The sequence below is a fragment of the Perissodus microlepis genome, chromosome 18 (genome assembly GCF_051167445.1).
Source record: "Perissodus microlepis isolate ML-2025 ecotype Zambia chromosome 18, ASM5116744v1, whole genome shotgun sequence".
Classification (NCBI taxonomy): Eukaryota; Metazoa; Chordata; class Actinopteri; order Cichliformes; family Cichlidae; genus Perissodus; species Perissodus microlepis.
In genome coordinates, this window is record NC_140478.1 from 26,118,859 (window position 1) to 26,139,338 (window position 20,480).

At 38.6% G+C, this 20,480-nt stretch overlaps 2 protein-coding genes across 2 annotated transcripts in view; one reads left to right on the forward strand and one right to left on the reverse strand.

The window, feature by feature from the left end:
- Positions 1-1,295: 1,295 nt before the first annotated feature.
- LOC146368009 (uncharacterized) lies at positions 1,296-4,733 on the reverse strand. The gene is made up of 2 exons (XM_084911328.1): positions 4,254-4,733; positions 1,296-2,363 (listed from the first exon to the last, which is right to left on the reverse strand). Exons 1-2 carry the CDS (start codon positions 4,528-4,530, stop codon positions 1,456-1,458), a joined length of 1,185 nt encoding a protein of 394 aa, XP_084767454.1. The 5' UTR covers positions 4,531-4,733; the 3' UTR covers positions 1,296-1,455.
- Positions 4,734-6,450: 1,717 nt separating this feature from the next.
- Positions 6,451-20,480, forward strand: part of tesk2 (testis associated actin remodelling kinase 2) — a 33,100-nt gene continuing 19,070 nt past the window's right edge. The window contains exons 1-4 of the mRNA XM_084911323.1: positions 6,451-6,880; positions 11,796-12,208; positions 12,468-12,581; positions 17,475-17,596. Coding sequence (XP_084767449.1) covers positions 12,086-12,208; positions 12,468-12,581; positions 17,475-17,596 — 359 coding nt within the window. The 5' untranslated portion in view covers positions 6,451-6,880; positions 11,796-12,085. The remainder of the gene's footprint in view (positions 6,881-11,795; positions 12,209-12,467; positions 12,582-17,474; positions 17,597-20,480) is intronic.

Here is a 20,480-nt window from a genome sequence, read left to right on the forward strand (position 1 = left end):
AAATAAAAAAAAAAAAAAATCAATAACAAAGGCTTTTAAAAAAAGAATATAGAAATCATATCTATAAGCATGTGGAGTTTGTTCCTAAGGATATATAAAATTTGTGGTATATGTTAAATTGTCTTACATTTGTTTTGAGCCCAAGAGGACACTCAAACCCAGCCTCTGAGAATTACAAGCTCGTGTACTGACCTCAGGAATTCGCATGATAAGGTGGGGCCAGGTTTCATAATGAACACACCATAAACTCTGGCTGATTGGGACCCACACCCAGTTTCACACCTTGGCTCAGGCGATTAGAGGATCATCAGGGGGTCCTTTTGTCCCTCTGTGGGGGGATACTCCCACTAGGTTTATATCTGGGACTCTCCACCATTTGACCTTAGAACTGAAGAAGCTTCTCGGATGAGAGGTGAAACGTCTTCAAGTAACTTAAAGAAGTCCAGACGCTTTTCTTTGCAAGCTCCTTTGACAAGCTCGTGTACTCTTTGTGCCAGGGAGTCTTTTGTCGGGATGGCAGTTGTAAACTTGGTGCCAGTTCAAACTTGCACTGTGATGACCCCTTGGGAAATAAGTGAGCAGCTTAAAGTACCTGTCCCTCCACATACCAGACAAAAATGATGTTTTACTGTAAGGAATGGAGTTGATAAACCTGAATTAAGGCTGATGTTACATTAGATGGCGTTATTTAATGCTAATGCTAGGTTTAGAACAACACTCAATGTTTCTGACCCTCCAAGTGAACAAGCAAAGTGTGTACGGGGAAGGGCTTAAGCCTAGGGCAACAAAGTCTACATCTCCTACCATGATTGGCTCTGGATCCTGTGGAAAAACTCTGGAGGAAGTACCTGAATGTTTTGGAAGTTAAAGATTCTTCAGAAGAGGAAAATTTTAACTCGACTGACCCATGAACATCTAAGCAGCAGTGCAAGGCTGAACAACATGTTTTTTTTCCTCTACAAACAGAACATTGAAATCTTAGTTTACCTTAATTTTCTGCTTAGGCAGCATCACAAAGACACAATTTAGGCTGTCGTGTGGTGACCAACAAATTCTTTGTCCTTTTTTTTACATCCTTAGTGCTCTGTGGTAAACTAATTTATCAAATATCTTGTGACTTTTCCTCACCATCTTTCCATCAGGTCGAGGATAACTAAGCGATTAGATGCTGGATTTTTCCTGTCTAGCTTAAACTGAATGTCTTAGAGATCATCTGTTCCTAGTATGTCATATGTGTGTTAAAAACCGCTTTTCTGGCAGTTCATATGTTCTTGTTTTAGTTCTTAAAAGCCACACTGTGTCAAAATTTTTGTTTATTTCACAAAAAGAGGGCACAGTTAAATTAGTCTGCTACATTATTTTTCCAGAAATATCAAAAAACAAACAGAATTTGTTAATAAATCTAGATCTAAAAGCCACTTAGATATTTCTATCTTTTCTTCAAAATCTACTGAATTAAACTGCGTTCTGTGTGAGAGCCTCTTTGTGAGTCCTTTGATGAGTGCGAAGGTTACTCCTCTGAGAAAAGCACTTGCCACACGTGTCGCATGTGTACGGTTTCTCTCCTGTGTGAATTCGCTGGTGTATCTCGAGGTGGCTGATGCGATCAAAGCTCTTCCCACAGAACGGGCAGATGTACCACTTCTCCCTAATGCGGCGCCCCGCTATAGTTTTGTGCAGCTCTGGGTCGTTTAAATGAAAGAGTCTGTTGTCTGTGTTAAAGGTTGACATGTTTTTAGTCTGTGGTTGCTGTTTTTCTGAGAGGAATCTAATGGACATTCCTCTCTCTGAGTGATTTATTGCTTCTATAGGTTGACTTGGCTGAGACTGGCTGAAAGTCACGGGAGCCCTTGATTTACTTGATGCACCTTGAACCGTTTCATTGTCCCTCATAAACCTGTCCGAGTATGCTCCCTCTGCTGAATTATCGAAAATGTCCAAGGCATTTTGAATGAGCAAGATTTCGGAGTCCAGATTTTGAGACAACTGCTTTGTTTCGAAAAAGCACTCCGAGTCATCTGCAGTGTCGCTGTCTCCCACCGAAACAGTCAGCCACTGCTGTGACTCTTGCTCTTCCACAACCTCAGCAGGCTGGTGGTTCAAATTCATCTCGTGGGGACCTGCTCCACTGTTAACGCTGTGATCCGAGTCCACGACCTGCTCCACGATCTGGACGTCATCCTCGTCTTCTAGTTTGACTACTAAGTCTTCGTCATCTTTGCCCTCACTGTCAGATTTGCGCTGCTCACTGCGTTTCTCTTCTGTTTGAGGAGGTGATGACGTTCCCTGATTTGGTGAAATATCCACCTTATCTCTCACGCTCTGATCCGAAGACAAAGTCTGGACCGACTCTATCGTAGGCCCTGAAAGGACACAGCAGATTGTTTAAATTGTTAAAGGAAAATCAAAGTTCCCTCAAAAAGTCATTTTTTAAAACAGGTTAACTTTATAATTAATCGCCTCAGCAACAGAGGCAGCAAATACTGTGAATTGTAAAGAAAGGTACCCAAATAACATGCACCTGTTTCATTACAGCGCTGTCTGAAAATGTGACTTTAAACACTGGGAAACTTTTTGACTTGTGTAAGTAACAAGCAGATACACCAACGCTTTTAATGACTGTTAGCTGCAGGGACAGTCAAGCCAACTACAATGACATATCACTAAGAAAATCATCATATCACAGTGGAAAAGCTGGCAGTAGAAAGTATTTGACAAGTTTTCCTACAAAATGGCAAAAGTCACTTAAAACATTTTCTGCCTGTTGACAAATTAGGTAAATCTAAAGAACACAGACCTGTTTGTTATCTACAAACCCAATTCTAAAACCTTTGGGACACGATGTAAAATGCAAATAAAGAGACTGCAATGATTTCCCAAGCTCATAAACCATTTTTTTTAAATTCACAGCATAACTTAGAAAACATCAACAGGTAAAACTGAGACATTTTACTAATTCATTAAAAATATTAGTTTATTTTGAATGTGACTGCAGTGATGTGTCTCAAAAAGGTTGGATCTTTTGCCAGTCTTTAGGCACATTTTTTTCTTTCTGATACTTTTACCACTTGTATTGTTAGTTAATATTTTGGTGGATCCAGTGACAATGTCAGGAACCTTGGCCTCATTTTGGACAGTGATCTCAGTTTTGATAATCATATTAATCAGGCCAACCAGAACTGCTTTCTATCGCTTCAAAAACACATCAAATGTTAAAAATCCCTATCTCAAACTGAATCTCAGAAATAGACCCATGCATTTATATAAAGCAGGTTATACTACTGTAATGCTCTTTTTGCTGGATTATCCAATTCCTCACTAGGACGACTTCAGCTTGTTAAGAATGCAGCAGCCAATCCGTAAACGCACAGGGAAATTTGACTATATAACCCAGTACTGAAGTCACTAATTGGCTCTCAGTTCAATACAGAATTACCTTTAAAATCCTTCTATTAGTTCATAAAGCTCTCAATGATTCCTACCCCCTTCCTGTACATCTCCGGCTTACTCAGTGTTTATAATCCGATTAGACCTCTCAGGCAGGTGCAGATCTTTTAACACTTCCCAGAATTAGATCTAAGTGTGCTGAAGGTGCTTTCAGTTGCTGTGGTCCTGTCCTTCGGAAGGAGCTCACTGTTATCAATTACAACTGTGTCTAAACAAACTTAAAACATTTTTATTCTCACAGGCTTACAATAAATAACAGTGTAAGTGGGTGTATATGTGTATGTGTGTGTATTAACTTTCATTTATTTCTTTGTAAAGGTTAGTTTAGTTTTTCTGTGTTTAAATTAATTTTGCCTTTACATCATGTGGTAACATGCTGGACATAATGTCTACCTAAAACATTCATCAGGATTCTTTTCATCATCAAACTTAAGTCATGCAGGTTTGTGCCAAGGAGCAAGAAAGAAACTACTCTCCTTCTAAACCCAATGCTGACATTACTGTGAGCTGACACTGTTTTAAGCTGCAATATAAAACAATACAGATGTGCTAAAACTCCTCCTGTGCACACTTACAAATAGAAGGTGCTGTATAGAGAATATAGTTGTTATATTGTTAAATATGAGAGAATGTAATTGTTTGGAAACGCTGTACTTAAACAAACACATGTCCTCATATGTTCACAAACATTACAGTGTGTTACAAATAGTTTGCAAACGGACTTTTTCATCCACGGGGTATTAAATTGTGTCTTTTAAGACAAATATCGTTTATTGATCCCCTGTTTCTGCCGCGGTTGTTCTTACCATCACCGGCGGGCGGCAGCAGCTTATTCTGCTGCTCTCTCTTGGAAAAAGATGATGAGGAGTTATTTGCAGACTGAGCCCGAGCCGCTAACCGCTCCTTTTCCATCAACAACAACTTTCTGTTCAGAGCCTCGATTTCAATCTCTCTCCTCCGAAGCTCGACCTGGACCAATGCGAAGCCGTCCTCCCACAGTTTGCTAATTTCCACCACGGCTGCTTTAGTTAGCATTTCCATGATCGAGGTTAACTTGCTCTGGAAAGCTACACTGTTGGCCATTTTCCCCGCGATCAGCAGCTCTCCTTGACTGTAAGGACGAGGCAGGATGTTTAACGGACTCGGTGCGTGGGGACAGATCACACAGAAGGAGCGAACTCACCGCGGTAGTTTACATCACAGACGCTCTTTGAGGTGAAAAATATGGAAGTGTAATACAATAGCAACAGGAAACTCGAGTGCTCACGTGATGCTGAGAGTTTACGGTGCCCCTGATGGGTCAAACTTTCTCACCAGCGATATAATTATAATGAAGTGTGGCAGTGTTTGGTCGTTTAAATGAACTATATAAACAAACAATAGCAGTTTTGTAATTTCATAGGCTATCTGTAATAAATACAGGGTGGAAATAATCAGTACATTTATTGTTTTTGTTTTTTTAAATATTAAATTACATTATAATACAACATGTGTTATCTATTCTCGAATAACTGAGGTCAGCTAGAGTCCAGGTAGGGTCTTAACTATGAGTATTTCACGCAATTATTATTATTAGAAAAAATTATAATAACAAACGTTGAACATGTGAACATATTGACAAAGCAAAGCAAGTGCTTTGTCAATATGAAGTAACCTTCGCACTCATCAAAAGACTCATAAAGAGGCTCTCACACAAACGCAGTTTTATTCAGTAGATTTTGGAGAAAAGCAAGAAATATCTAAGTGGCTTTTAGATCACGTACCTCTCCTATCTTCCCCATGACGAGAAAGATGACGTGAAAAACCTGATTCAAGCGCACCCTAGTCTGTTTGGGGATGTGCCATCTAGAATCCCAGTGTTAAAGCACGACATTGACGTGGGTAATGCGTGCCCTATTAAGTGACACGCATACCGGTGCCCCCCACTCAAAAGGGAATTAATGAAAAAAGAGGTACAGTACCTGCTTGAAAATGGTTTGGCGATACCTAGCCATAGCTCTTGGAGCTCTCCATGTCTGCTGACACCAAAGTCAGATGGTTCTCCTCGTTTTTGTACTGATTTTAGGAGGGTAAATGCAGTCACAGTCCCTGACTCGTACCCGTTGCCTCGCATGGAAGACTGCATAGACAGCATTGGAGCCGCCACCTACATAACAAAGATATATATATATATATATATATATATATATATATATATATATATATGCATGCCACTTTGCGGTCCTCACTCACCCATGTTAGTAGTCAGGGTATTTGTTATGCGGTTCAGATTCTGTTTGTTACTCTGACAGTATCAGGACACACAGGAGTGGCTGAGATATGTTCAAACTTTACTATCGTGCGCAAATAACTACAGACCTTTTCTTTGAAAGTTATTGGAAAATGTCATCTAGAACAAATTCAGGTGTGCCGCTTGTTTCTTGATTTTTGTGAGCTGACTTGTGCTGACTGATTTTCTCCATTAGATGAGGCTGTTTTTCCACGAGAGTACATAAAAGCTGGCGTTAAAGCACCTTGCGAGAAGAAAAAGTCATTATAAATAAGACTTATTAAATATATGGTGCTCAAGTTTGCGATTATTTTACCAGGCAATACGTGACCACACAAAATAGATCAGAAGTCTTAACGTATCACTGAATGAAATTACATGTTTTATTGGCTAATAAACCAATAAAATGTCACATGTAAATGGGGTGGATTTAACAAAAGCAGTGGGGTTGCTGGAGTTGTCAGCAAAAACTTTAAAAACCAACTAATACAAGCTATTGGGCAATTCAAAGTACAAGTACAAAAATACTTTGAAATATAAATGAATAAGGGTGAAGTCGTTGTTATGAAACATAGGCAATGAACTTATCAAGACATTGCTGAGTGTTCCACTTATTTTTTTAAATTGTATATGATGGTACATACCGGTAGGTATATTTCTCTCATTTTAACTAACGCTCGCGCAAATTTCCGCGTGCTCATTGGCTTGTAGACGTGCCAGTCGAATGTGGGCGGGGCCAGTGGGAGTTACTTGGATGAGAGACGAAAGACGACGGAGCTGTCAAACACCAACAATCGACTGAAATATTATCCTGGGCGGTACAAAAACACGGTCATTTGGTCATTTGTGGATACAAGGACAACATAAGCAGTCTCTGAATTGATTGTTACACTTGAACCTTTGGGAATTTGGACTTTTCAATCGTCGCGACGAGAAACTTCTTGTTTGTGTGTGTTTGCAGGATCCAGGGGCTAATGTCTGTTAGCTCTCTGCTCAGCTCCAGTTTTGTTGACAAACTAGCCCGTCCGCTAGTCACGAAGCTAGCCTTGGTCCCAACCCTGCTGTTTTGGCGTTAATTGGACGTTTTCTTCAAATGGCACCTGGTAAAAGACACGAAAACGAGTTTGCACTGTTACTGCAAACACCTCTATGAAATAAAAACAGGTGAGTCAGCTGAACTCGAGGGGAGCACACGTCAATGCTGACTGTTTCTTCTGTGGTTTGTTTACATTTCTGTCGCGGCCAAAAAAAACACTTAAAATAACAGAAGAAATGCTGATCGAGAAGTTCATTATTTAGCATATTATTTATACTTTACAAGATACGAATCATGCTTTTCCCCCTTCACTCGTGCTGTTTATGGCTCTCAGGTATATAAAGTAGGTTTTTCCCCTACACTCCACAGTGCCTGTCCCCTCGGTTTGTTCCATTATTTCAAAACTCTGAAGAATGAGAGGTATGCATAGGCTCACGTATTCTGTAATAAATTGTGGTCAGATATGATGCTATTCTCTTTTGTTAAATTTAACCTTGTTTAAATTTTTTGCATGGCTTTTTCCAGTTAGTTGGTATCTATAACTCACCAAACAAAGGGCCTATCAGATTACTGAAATGCTGAAAATTGTTTACAGAAATTATCATTAGAGACTATCATAACTTCTACATTGTGTTTGAATGTAGTGAGAACAGGTCTGTGCTTATTGCTGATCTGTGTATGCAGACTCTTACACGTTCACTCACGCCCATTTAATTCCTCTTCCTCCTCAGAGACACTAACCCTAGCTACAAACCTGTCATTAGAGCATCACTTAAGTATTTTTTTCTTTTTATTTATTGCTGACATTTTCTATTAGTCTCTGATCCACTGAGACACAGTGGCATGGTGTTCAGGCCCCCAAACTACTGTTAAAACATTTGGCCAGAGGCTGCTTTGGTGATGCCCCATCTGTTTCAGAGTAGCAACAAGCCACATTTTACAGACCCCAAGAAAAATTCTGCCTTTGAAATTTCCACCCTTTTCCTTTAGTGTGGTGTTTTTTAAGTGCACGCCTTTTGGATATGTAGGCAACAGGGTATAGTTTGGAAACAAATATAGTTATGAACTCTGTTGGTTTGCCTACATTTTCTTTTTATCATTTCCAGTGTGATAGAGGGTTATCGTATTGCTCAAAATTACAACTTTCTGTAGTATGATCTTATTTTTTTAATTGGACTAAGTCATGTTGTAGTATGCAGCTGTGGTTGTTTTCCCCATAATTGAATTCTTTTTTTATTGCCAGGAAGTGACTGAATGATGTGCGTTTCATTTTTACCTAATGAGTAGGTGTTTAAATTATTACTATGGTTGTCATCTTTTGCATATAAAATAATCATTCTGACTGATAATCCTTTTTTAACCACCCACTAAAGATTAGGTTTTTGCAAGTATCATGTGTGTGTCTGAAGTGTTTGTGAGAATGGGAAGTTTTTATTTAGTCAGTTAGGGCAGCTTTGACCATTAATGTGGGTGTGTGAATGCAGACGCTCTTCTTTGTTGCTTCTCGGTTATGAATATAGGGAGAATTTATGTTGTACTTGCTGACCTATTCTTGTCTACTCAGATGCAGAATAGATGTGATGTATCTGTGTTCTTGGTCTTGGACGGAAACCCCACTGAAATTAGATAGGAACGCTTGGGCCTGGTACTTGTGGCTTGCATTTTTCTTGGCACAGCCACTTTTATTCCTGCCGTACTGTTTCTGCAAGGCATAAAATGAGGTGTCGCTGTTAGGGGGGAAAAAAACAGAAAGAGGAGGATGAAAAGCCTTTTAAGGATGTGGCTGGGACAGAGAATGATCTCAGAAATTGTCCAGTAGGAGTACAGCAACTCTCTTAAGAGTCTAGTGTCACTGCTGTTTTTAGGATCTTATGAAACCTCATCTGGGCCCAACATTGACTTTTGCATTTCTGCTTTGGTTTAATGGGCCTCTTTAGTATATTCATTTAAAACACTGCACCTGTTTTAAGCTTTTGTCATTATTCCTCTCAAACACAGAAAGGCCAGAGTACATAATGACAGTATTTATAGTATTAGCGATAATGTGAAGTCCGACTTCTACGTATGAGCTCATTGTTGGAACCCATACTTAAAGGAATTGTTTAACCACAACACCTAGTCTTTGTTTACTTTCTGTTCTTACATCAGGGAAGAAGTTGAAGTCAAATTTCCACATTGGCGCAACATTATGCAAGCGTTTCTAAAATAGCAAAAGTGGATGAGAATAAGGACGAAGTCGTTGTTAAAAATACCCGTTACAATTTCCTGAAACCCAAAGTGACATCATTAGATGTCCACTTTTTGTTTATTCACTAGTTCAGAGCCTTTTTTTCATATTTTGAGCTTTTTTCTTTTTTTTTTTATGAGATCATGAGTCCACAGATCTCAGGCTCAGGGGGAGAGAGTTCCAGAGTCTGCAATTGTTGCAAAAGCTCTGTCTACTTTATTTGATGCACAGTCAGCAGGCCCTGATCACATGACCTCAGACACCTGGTGGGGATATATTGATGTTAACGTTCTCTGATATCCCCTGGTGCTTGTCAATGCAGAGTTGATACCAGAATCTGAAATGGACTTTGAAGTTAACAGGGAGCCAATGCAACAAAATTTTACTTTCAGCGACATACTTGCTGGGTAGCAGTTATAAAAATGTTCCTAAATGTGCTTAAAAATGTGCAGAAGAGCCAACAGGTATAACAGAAACAATAAAGAACTTGTAGGCAAGAGAAGTGGAGCATGACCTGTACTTAGAAGCAGCCACAAAAAAAAGAGTCATTCAGACACATCTGAAGAGAACTAGGCCCTGATACACCTACCTACTATCTCAGCCTATCAATGTGATGGTCAACAATATGCAAAGTAGATGTCAAGTCAGAAATCAGAATCTTTATTGCCATTGTAGCAATAAAACATTGAACATTGAAAAATGAAAGTGCAACATCGTCATCCGGTACCTTTCTGTGTGGACAAGGGAAACAATAGTTTTGTTTTGCGACATCAAAAGTTTACGCCTGTGTCAGACTGTGCCCCGTGTTATTGTTTGTAGCCTTATGATTGGCCAACATTTATATACAGTTAGAATTATTGCTACCTGTTGCACCTGACATCATTTTTTTTGTATTGTCATGTAGATGCAGACATCTTTAAATATGCAAGCAGAAAATCCCTAGTGGCAAAACTTGAGGTTGTGAAATATTTTTATTGACCTGAACACATTCAATCCATAAAATCCAACTCAAAAAAATCATTTTAATTTCTGACTTCCATGGAAAAATGGAACAAACTCCAGCCAACCCTAGCAATATTAATGCAGTGTTGCATCAGCATTGTGGTGACAGTTCACCTCTGTTTGAGGTGACTTGACTTCTGCTGCTTTTTTGTTTTTGTTAAGGTCCAACATTGTGGGGAAAAAAGTGGTTCTAAACTTTACTCATAAGTTAAAACCCCCAAAACAAAAGTCAGAATCACAGTCTAACCTACATTTAGAAGTAGTAATGGTTGACTAGTTGACTCAAATGACAATAAGTCAGGCTGTCAGGTCACATTGCCTTTATTTCAATATTTCTAAAGTCTTCTGTTTGCAAGTAGGAGGACATTTTTGGAAAAGAAATGGCAAATACTTGTAAAGCAACATTTCTTGTCAGGTTATACCTGTTTTTAATTTGTTATAGACAATATAGTCCATTATCTTTAAATTCAGCTGGAAAACAGTTTATAATTGGATGCTTCTTTCATTATTACATTAACATTATCAGGTCACAAGCAATTTGCTGCGTGAAGGTTATTATTTCTCACTGAACTCTGTTCTTATTTAAAGGTGTATGTTCTATTCAGCACACATAAGATGCTCAGTCGTCAGGTTAATTTTTCACTTACTGTTGAGACATAGGATCTCAAAACTGTCTTCAGTGGAAATGTACAGTGAGTGGAAATTTTCTGCTTATGACCTTAGGTGAAGGAAGGCATTTTTTTGTGTACTCTTCAGCATTTATAGGGAAAGATTTATAGAGTGGCTCAACATGTTTTTATCACCTAAAGAAATCTTCCTCTAGCATGACGTATTCTTAAGATAAGAAAGCCACATTGTTTACAGGCATTTAAAGACCTTTAGCTGCAGATGTGCTTTCCTGTTCCCCTTTGTACCCTGCTGACTTTGTTTTGGATGGCAGAAAGGTCCAAGACCTGAGCTATTCCTTGGCTAATCTCCCATAATTGGACAATGGGCCCCTATTACAGCCATTTCATTTGAGCCTGTTGAGTAATATTGGCTCGTCTCATCCCCCCTGAGACAGGACCCAGTCCAAAGTTGCATTTGCTTTTAAATATCTTTAGAATAACATGAAATTGTAACTTGCTCCTTCTTTATTGTTTAGGACTATGTGTAAGACTGCTGGTCAATAAGGAGCCGTAAAATGTCCAGGGCACATTCAATACCAAAAAGTTGTAGTAAAAGTACTGAATTGACTTAAATTCAGTTTGCATAGGTCTTAAATGTGTCTTTTAGTCTCAGACACTCTCTAGACATTTTGTTTTTGTGACATGACTGCATCAAAAAGGTCTTTCTTTATAGTTAGATAGATAGATCATGTCAAAAGGACCATTTTAAATATACAAAAATCTTTGTTAAATAGGCCTGATGACTTGAGATGGAGAATTTATGGGCCACCAAGTCTCGGCACCTGAAAATAGTGATGAAGTAAACCATGCTTGATAACATGCTTGTGAGTCACTGGAAATCCAAAGGCGGAAGTTTAACAGCAAAAATGATCAGAATGTAGACTGATACCTGGAGATAAGTAGATCTTTTTTATGAAAACAATATTATAGTCATTTGGACACTTTGCTTAAACTCATTCAAACACTTAAAATGAACAGTAAGAAATTTTTATGTTTCACTTCAAGTGGGAATAAATGTTAAAGCCTTAATTTGCATTTGCTTATACCTCTCATTGGCTACAATGGCTACTTCAATCAGCAGCATAGGGAAAAAAAAGTCTGCCATGAAGCTTACTCATTAAATTTCTTCTTTCTTTCTTTCTACAGGTCTCCAGGGATACAACATACCTCTGTCAAACATGTGAAATCCTTATCTGGGTGAAGTTCTCAGTTACAAGCAGTGATGATTTGGATTACTTGGAAAATTCTTGGGTTCAGATTCAGAAACAGAAGTCTATGTGTGTGATATATTTTCTCCCGCAACACAAACTGTGCAAATACTGTTCTGCCGTGAAACCCTCGGCTCCGCTAAAACCAACCAGTCCACTTGTCATGCGGGTACATTACAGAAAAACACCCATAATACCCTCACTGGTACCACCGTCATTCGCGTCACCATGGAACGGAATAAACGCAACTCCATTGCTGGGTTTCCTACACGACCTGAACGCCTCAATGAGGACAGAGATGATATCGGAGGGGTAGGAGTGTGTGAGATGGGAATGGCTCCACCTTTGCAGGTTGGTTTTTAGTTTAGTTTAAAATTGTTACATGTTTTACACTATACAGGGCTCGTGTGCACTCTACAACTCAATGTAAAGCCAGTGTAGAGCTTGGACAACAGTATAATTATAACCTGTACAGTGTTTTAGTCTGTACTTAGCTATAGATTAGTGGCTTTTTTCAGAAACTGTTTGTGACAACCTCTTCAGCCCAAACAAAGTTGTGGTATGGTCCTGCAACATGCTCATCAAACATGTCCTTTTCTGTGTTCTCCAGGTGTCTTCCCCATCATCCTACCGAGCCCTCATCAGTGCCTTCTCCTGTCTTACACGCCTTGATGACTTCTCCCGCGAGTGGATTGGCTCAGGATTTTTCTCTGATGTATTCAGGGTGTGTAGAGATCAGATATTACCTCACTCTTTTCTCAAGTTCAGTCTTTTCTTTCACTGTCTTCTCATTTTATAACCATGCCTCATTTCATACCTCAAGCAAGACTGTCAGATTTGACCTCAGCTGAATTCTTCACCCTTGGTGCCTGACATAGTTTTATTTTGTGGTTCGATTGCACTCAGTCTCATTATTAATTAGGCTCTGCTAAATGAAGCTGCAGCAGAAGAAACTTTTTTTTTTTGGTCTGTTGTATTATCAGTCCACCATGACAGTTACAAATTTTTGCATGACTCATTGTGGTTTAGATAAGCAGTGTGACTGCTCATCTAGGAATAGAGCCCGATTGCATATATTAGAAATAAATGATGATGGCCTAATAATGTTTGACTTTGTTGGTTTTAGTATATCATCAGATGCATTCTTTGTTCGGGGTTTATTCTAAGACAGACAGTAAAGACCGATCTCTTGTTTCTTAAAGGGTTAACATAGAAGACAAAGGTGACAACATTGGGGTAAAGGGTTTGTTATCTTATTCATTAAGAAAGTTAAGGCTCCCTTTTATTTAACTCTATTTATCAAACTGTTAGGGGTGGGCGATAGAAACAATATACGATAGAAACGATATAAATTTGGCCAACGATAGAGATTTTGACTATACCGCTCTATCGCGATAGCGCATGTTGATGACATCATCAAACCGTGCCTGTTTTGGTCGAAAGCATCGCAGTGGCTACAACCATTATCATCTGCAAATTATGCCGACAGTCATAGCAAAGAGATGAAGCAGAAAAACTGCGCTTCCTCCACTTCCGTAACATTGATTCATTAATGTTGAATTCTCTCGCAGCTGTTCTATTCCCATGTTGTTGCAGTATATTAATAACTAACCTCGTATTGTGGATGAATAATCTCAGTTGTTCTCCTGACTGAAGTTTGGCCCGTGTATAGCATCCTGTTATGCGATTGCATTTGTCCCTAACCACCAGAATCCCTCAGTTAACTTTTATCGAGTGGAAAAAAAGTTGGCGTTCATCCTCCAGCTTTACTGTGCTAATGTTATGCTAACATAGCTGTGTCGCTAGCAATCACGTAGCACAACATTATATACCAGGTAGTCCAACTTCAGTAACCCTGCAAATGCCACTGCTGTTTAGTTTTCTGTCTTCATTTATGTTGGAAATGGTAGCAGAGCTGTACGTTTTAATTAGTTTCAAAAATCTCTCAGTCAGAACATAGTATGTCATGTTTAGCTGGAAACTAGCGAGCTAACTTCCCGTTAACTTCTAACTCTGTTAAAGTTAATAAATTCTGTTTTCATGGATGCCTGGATGTTAAACTTAATTGTTACACCTGGTAAAGCAGCAACGCTGATGATTTTATTAAAGATGAAAGAATTTAGACCGTTTTTAACTCTCAGTGTTCGTTTGACTTTGGGACCTGAAACGGACGGAGTTTTGGACACAGATTACTCTGCGAAGCTCCTCACTACAGCAGCCGTAATGCTCTGACAATCCATCAAGCAGTGTGGCTTACCAAAGTTGTACTAAAACATTTTTAACAGATTTCTACACGCCAAAATCGGTTCGAGGTCAGTAAGCACAACCGGAATTTATACATAAGGCACACTCTCGATTTTTGAGAAAAGTAAAGGATTTTAAGTGTGCCTTATAGTGTGAAAAATATGTTATACAGAAGAAAATAATATATCATGATATATATCGTTACCGCACGTGCTTCAAATTATACCGTGATATGGATTTTAGGCCATATCGCCCAGCCCTACAAACTGTATTATAATTTATTTTTCCTTGTCAGCTTTTATGTATTGGAATTTCAACTTGGCTTTAGTGCAGGAGGATTGGCCATGTACCGGATTGTATGCAACATGAGACCTCCAGTGGAGATGACCTGCTGTGACATTTGGTTTCCATTGTGTCCTGGGTGGGCTGATTGATGATACTGTTGTTGGTGTCTGACAGCTAGTGGTGTTTGAGTGACATGTGTGTTGTTAGGAACAGCTCAAGCTAATCCAGAAGATTTGTATTGGAGCAAATCTAGGCATATTGTAATTGGTTTTTATTAGCCATATTAAGCTTGTAGAAAGTGCTGTTATTCAGCACTATTCTAACCCATTGTGTACTTAGTATGCCAGCTCTCAGAAACATGCCATTGTTATTGATGTAAAACCCCTGGAAGTTATTCATAACTCACAGTGCCCCCACTGGGCTAAAGAGTGGATTAAAAAAACAAAAAATAAACAAAGCAAACACCATTAATGAATGATTTTAGAGACATTTGGGGTGTGTTTCATTGAAGGGAAACAAGCATAATCACTGTGAGATAAGCATTACTCACTTTGTTTCTATACTGCTATAGAAAATGATCAGAGCTGAGGCAAAAGAAGGAGTTTAAAGAGGAGGGACGGATTCGGGTGGATGCTGGGGTGGTGTGGAAAGACTGATGAACGGGATATGGTGCTTCAGAAGAGGTTTTAGGTGTTTACTGAGTACAAAGGAAGGCAAGGATGAGGGCTACAGAGGAGAGGAAGAGGAGTTTGAAGAGGAGGGGGGTGTAAGGATTGGTTAGAGGTTGAGTTATTTTGGGGTGGCAGGGGCTTGGTAAAGGGTTTGAGACAGACACTAGGGTTATGGTTTCCATCTGAGAAGGGAGGTGGAAAAATGGGGAGACACTAGAGAGGAAGATGGGAGAGGGGGAAAAAATGCTACCCCTACAGACTTGATGATTACTTGGGCATGATGATTTGCTGGAGCCCACAGAGGGGAGAAAAAGGGGGGATGAGGAATAACTGCAGATGGGGGGGATGTGAAGAGTGAGGAATTGGGGGTCGGACGGATGTGGGGGAGGAGGCCTTTAGAGGAGTGGCCATCTGTTGTTTCTGCTGTCCTGTGGTGGGGACTGTCGGCTCTTTTAGCCATGCCCACTCCTTTGAACTTGAACAGAGACATTTTTGTTTGTGCATGTGTGAGACACAGAGAGAACTCGATACAGAAAACTCTCACAGACTAAATTCAAGTTCATTATATTTTTTGAAGTTCTGCTTATACACGGTATATAATAGTGATCATCTTGCACTAAGTAATGAACTTGCAGTGCAGAGGAACCAGTGTTATTCTGTATACTTTCCTTTAATTGTTAATGTTGCCTGTGTAATCCACATTGATTTTTGCCTGTGTTGTCAAGTCCCCATCCTACTGATGGGATATCACAGTGGCTGTGTAATGGAAGATAGCTGCTATAAGATGACATAAATTTGCCCTTTATTTATTTATTTATAGTGAATATAAGAGCGTTTTTGGGACTGTATACCCCCCTCCCCCAGTCTTTATTGAATCTAATCAAATGTAGCAGTTTGATATTTCTACAATCATCATGTGTTACTATGTGCTTACAGAAAAGAGCAGAATTGTTTGTGCTTTTTTAAAAAAGGAATGCACGACTAAAAGTGACCAAAACTCTTTTACTAACAAACTGTGTTTATCCAGCATCCAGTATTGAGTAAGTGTCCAAAACAAACCAACATATGTGACAGGTGAACCTTTGTTCTTGTAATGGTTCATGCTTTACCAAACAAAGAATGCACAATGGCCCACACAGTAACATTGGCAGCACTGAAACCTTTTATTCACTGTGCAGTTTAAAATTATCTTTGAAGTGTTGGTTTAAGTTGCTGCAGAATAAATGATAGCATAACTGCTATACTAATGTGCCAGTTAGCAGGTCTGGTTTGCATGCGTCTATGAATAATTTTCCACAGTTAACACCTCATCTGGAGCTTATGATATTTGAATAGTTGCCTTATGTACTGAAGCTCGTCTTTTTGTAGATACAGGATTAATTTAGGCTTTTGAAATTACTTTCTTAAAAGCTTTTTAAATGCTTCTGATGGGAGGAAAGAGTTTGCATGTGTAGGTAGATAGATTTGCATACAGTGTCAATTGGTTCTCCTGACGTCTAGACAGGCACATTGGGGCTTTCTACCTTTAATAGTAACCACAGGAATCTATAAAATAATCTGTGTTTCCTTCAGTAGATATTAAATATATTAAGCAAATTGAACTGCTGATATTTTAGAAAGTGTGTGTATGTGTGTGTTTGTATTTGCAATGGCTCCAAAGTATATCTTTAAATTTGGGAAAAAAACAAACAAAATCAAAATCTGCATACATGTCTCTATTTCTTGTTACATTTGATGTTGATTAAGAAATATTTGCTTCTAAATTTTGATTCAACTTTCTTGGTTTTGACTTTTAGGCATTTAAATTCGAACATGCTACCAACATAGCACCTCTTGCTAGTCAATTGCAGTCAATGAAAAATAAATGCTAGTAGATTGTTTAAAAAAAAAAAAAAAGTGTACTGTACTGTTTCAAAGCTTCAACAGGAAATGTTTTAAAGTTGTCACAATCCAATGACCCGTTAGGTTTGCCGTGCTGGGATAGTCTCCAGCCAGCCATGGAGGGATTGAGTGTGATGCCACAACTATGTAACAAATCAATGGAAACTAAATCCTGACGCAGAATCATACAAAATTGATTGTGGAGCACTGACCTGACTGTTTCCTTTGTCATGGCTGGTCAGCATTGACTGACCTCATTTCACTTCTCTTTTATGTCCTGCTCTTTGGTTTTTTTTGGCTTCCTCAGTTTTCTTGCCTGAAGAACCAGATTTAATATATTTTTTGGGTTATAATTGCAGAAGAGCTTGGTTGCAAGCTGTTCAAGGCCTTAACTGTTGTGCTCATTTTAGGCATTATGCAGTCATAGTTTTCTTGCTACAAGAATATAGTTAATCTGCCCTAGATATGAAGGATGAGACCGTGTTTGGTTGTATTTGACTGTAACTGAACACATTTTCATTTTGACTTTTTTCCAGGTACGTCATCGAGCTTCAGACCAAGTTATGGCTCTGAAGATGAACAAGCTCAGCAGTAACAGGGCTAATATGTTGAGAGAAGTCCAGCTAATGAACCGGCTAAATCATCCAAACATACTCAGGTTAGTATTCGAATAAGAGTAATTTATTTTCCAGCCAGGGCTATTAAAAATAAATAAATAAATAAATAATTAAATGCATAAATAAATAATCTTTGTTAATTGAATCTTAATCATCATCAGCAAAATCATTATTTTGTTCCAGATAATTATTACGTTATGGTGCAGATTTTAAGAAACTCATTCTTAGTAATGATTTCAGAAACTCTAGATTATATTCAGCACAAATGACTGTGTGCAGAAAATAATTTCTACTAACACCTGCCTGTGTGATGATAAACGAAATATATTTGTAGTCTTCCACCCCCTTCACCACCACTTCTCTTCTGTCATTTGCTCATGTGCTTGTGGTTGTGACCTGTTTCCTTTGGGGTTGGTTTGAAACTGTGTCAAACATAGAGCCTATTAGCAATGGATTTTCTAAGCTGCCAACTCCTGTTAGGGTTTCACCAGATGCCTGGAGGCAAGAAGCAAGGAGGGCCATCTCTGTCACAGGGAAGGGGAAAGGCAGAAGCTGTATACAGTCATGAACATTTTCTTTTCAGTTATCTGCTGTATGATTGTCAAAGTGTCAAAAAGTTGGTGACATTTGTGGTCCTTGCTGATTTGTGTTGTCTCCATTTAACATTTTTCAGAATTAAGTAGAAATCAATGTCAAACCGTTTGAAAAGTGCAGTCGCAGTTTTGCTTTTCTTCTTCTTTTTGGACCTAGTACTAAATAAATAGTAACACGGGTAAGCATGATGCATTGATAGACTCAACAAGTGCCTCGCTCAGCCAGAGATACCTGCTAAATAGCACCAAGTAATGTAGAAATAAAGTGGCTACTGTCCTAATAGTATATTAACTTTAAGCCTTAATAAAATTCAAAGGGGTGAGATATACAGAAAAAATTGGCTACATAGTGCAGTAGTTTACATGTTTGCTTAACAAGTGAAAAGTTCCCAGTTCGATTCTAGGAAGAGACACAAATGTCTTTGGGGTTGCATCAGAAAAGGCATCTGATGTTAAAGTTTGCCAAAACAAATGTGATCCCCTGTGAATAAGTGAGCAGCTGAAAGTAGCTTTTTTTCACTCTGTGCTGTTCTTGTGAAAGGGAAAATTGGATACATGTAGCAAAGCCTGTTTTAGTTGCAAAGTTTTAGCATGGGATTCTAGAGGACTTGACTTACTTTTGCAGCCTCAATTTGCCATTTAAGGAACTCTTATTTTTGGAATTTGTGTTTGGGCTTCACTTTTCAGCGCCACAGGTTGCAACTTGGTCAGAACCTAGGCATCATGATGAAATTGACTTTAAGTTCCACTTTCTTTAAGATCTAACTTCCTGTTGAAATTAAATCCACATAATCTTTTCATAATTACGCTGCTGTCCTGCTGACTAATTTCTCTAATGTCCTTAAGTCTTCTGTTTCTGTAGTGTAACGCCACTTTTCATGACTTTATTTTGTTTTGCTTTGTTTAAACATTAAGAACATTGACACAAATGATCACTGGACAAAGGCCAAAACAAAACTGGAAGCTAGTAAAGATCTAAAAAAGATACATAAATATGTGCAGACTCCTAAGCCTGTGGATTTGAGCAAGGCTGCCTCTGTTAATAGTTAAAGTTACTTATGTATGTATAACTTTGCATAATCATGATTTTTCCCTTTTAAAAAGTGTGCTTTTTTTCAGTTTCAGTTAGTCAGTTGTTAGTTACAGTTTTCTTTGCAGCTGCCAGAAGAATCTTACACAGGTATTGGTGTTTTGGATGTACATGTCCTTTAAGGTGTATAAAGTCAAATGTGCTTGTGGAATTCTATAACCAATGGCTGCTGTTCCAGAAAAGTTTTAGTTTTCCACATCTAAATATGAATAGTATATTTTAATTCCTCGGATTGTATTTGTTTTATGGTTCTTAAATGCAGATCTTATCCATATTTAAACCTCTTCAAATGACATCTGTGGTAAAATGCAAAGGCTATACAAATATGTTTAACTTTAATTTTACTGCAGGAAAGTATGGAAAGTGGGTACACTTAATAAAACGTTGAATATGAGATGTTATTTCAATTAGAACAACTGTTTTGCTAAAAAATAGGTTTGTTATTTTGTCTTTGTAGTAAATATTTCACATTCTACTTTGGGCATGTGTGTGGGGGAGTGTGTGTTTACGGCCATGCACACATATGCATAAATATCTTTGTGTGTTCACGGACACACAAGCACACATCGTTTACAATGCCATCTTTGTTAAGCGTGCCTCATGGTTTGTGTGTCTGTGTGCTAACAAGCTTGCACTGAGGGGGTCATTGTTAGCTAAAGTCCAATAAGGGCCCACAGAGTTGACCTTTTTGTTTACTTCAGAATTATGAGGTCCTCAACCGAGTTTGTGAACAGTTGGGTCATGTGTTGCTCTGAACACACACACACACACACACACACCCCATTAGATTTCAAGTGAAGGGGTTCACAGCCCTTTCTGGGCTCAATTTATTTTTATAAATAAAGATGAATAAAAAGTCATCCAAAATTGAGGAAGAATGATCTGACATCATGATACATGGAGGCGGTGTTTATCCTTGATTAAAATGTTTGTCATTGTGGTAGATTTATTTATTTAGTTATTTAGTTTAATATCAGAAATCAAATTTATCAGTGTGATTATGAAGCACTGACACAACAGAAAGAGTGTTAGCATGATTGTGGTTTTGTTTATTACTATATTAAAATTTGCAGGAAAGGCAGAGGGAGAAATGGAAGGAATGCAGGTGAAGCAGCTGAGCTGTTATTATCCTGCTGTTATGAGACTGTCTCACAGTAATCACCGGTCCGGTCTTGCCTACTGGAATTTTAATCTTTTCTCAACTGTTGTTGCTGCTTTCTTCTCTTCACTCATAACAGAAAA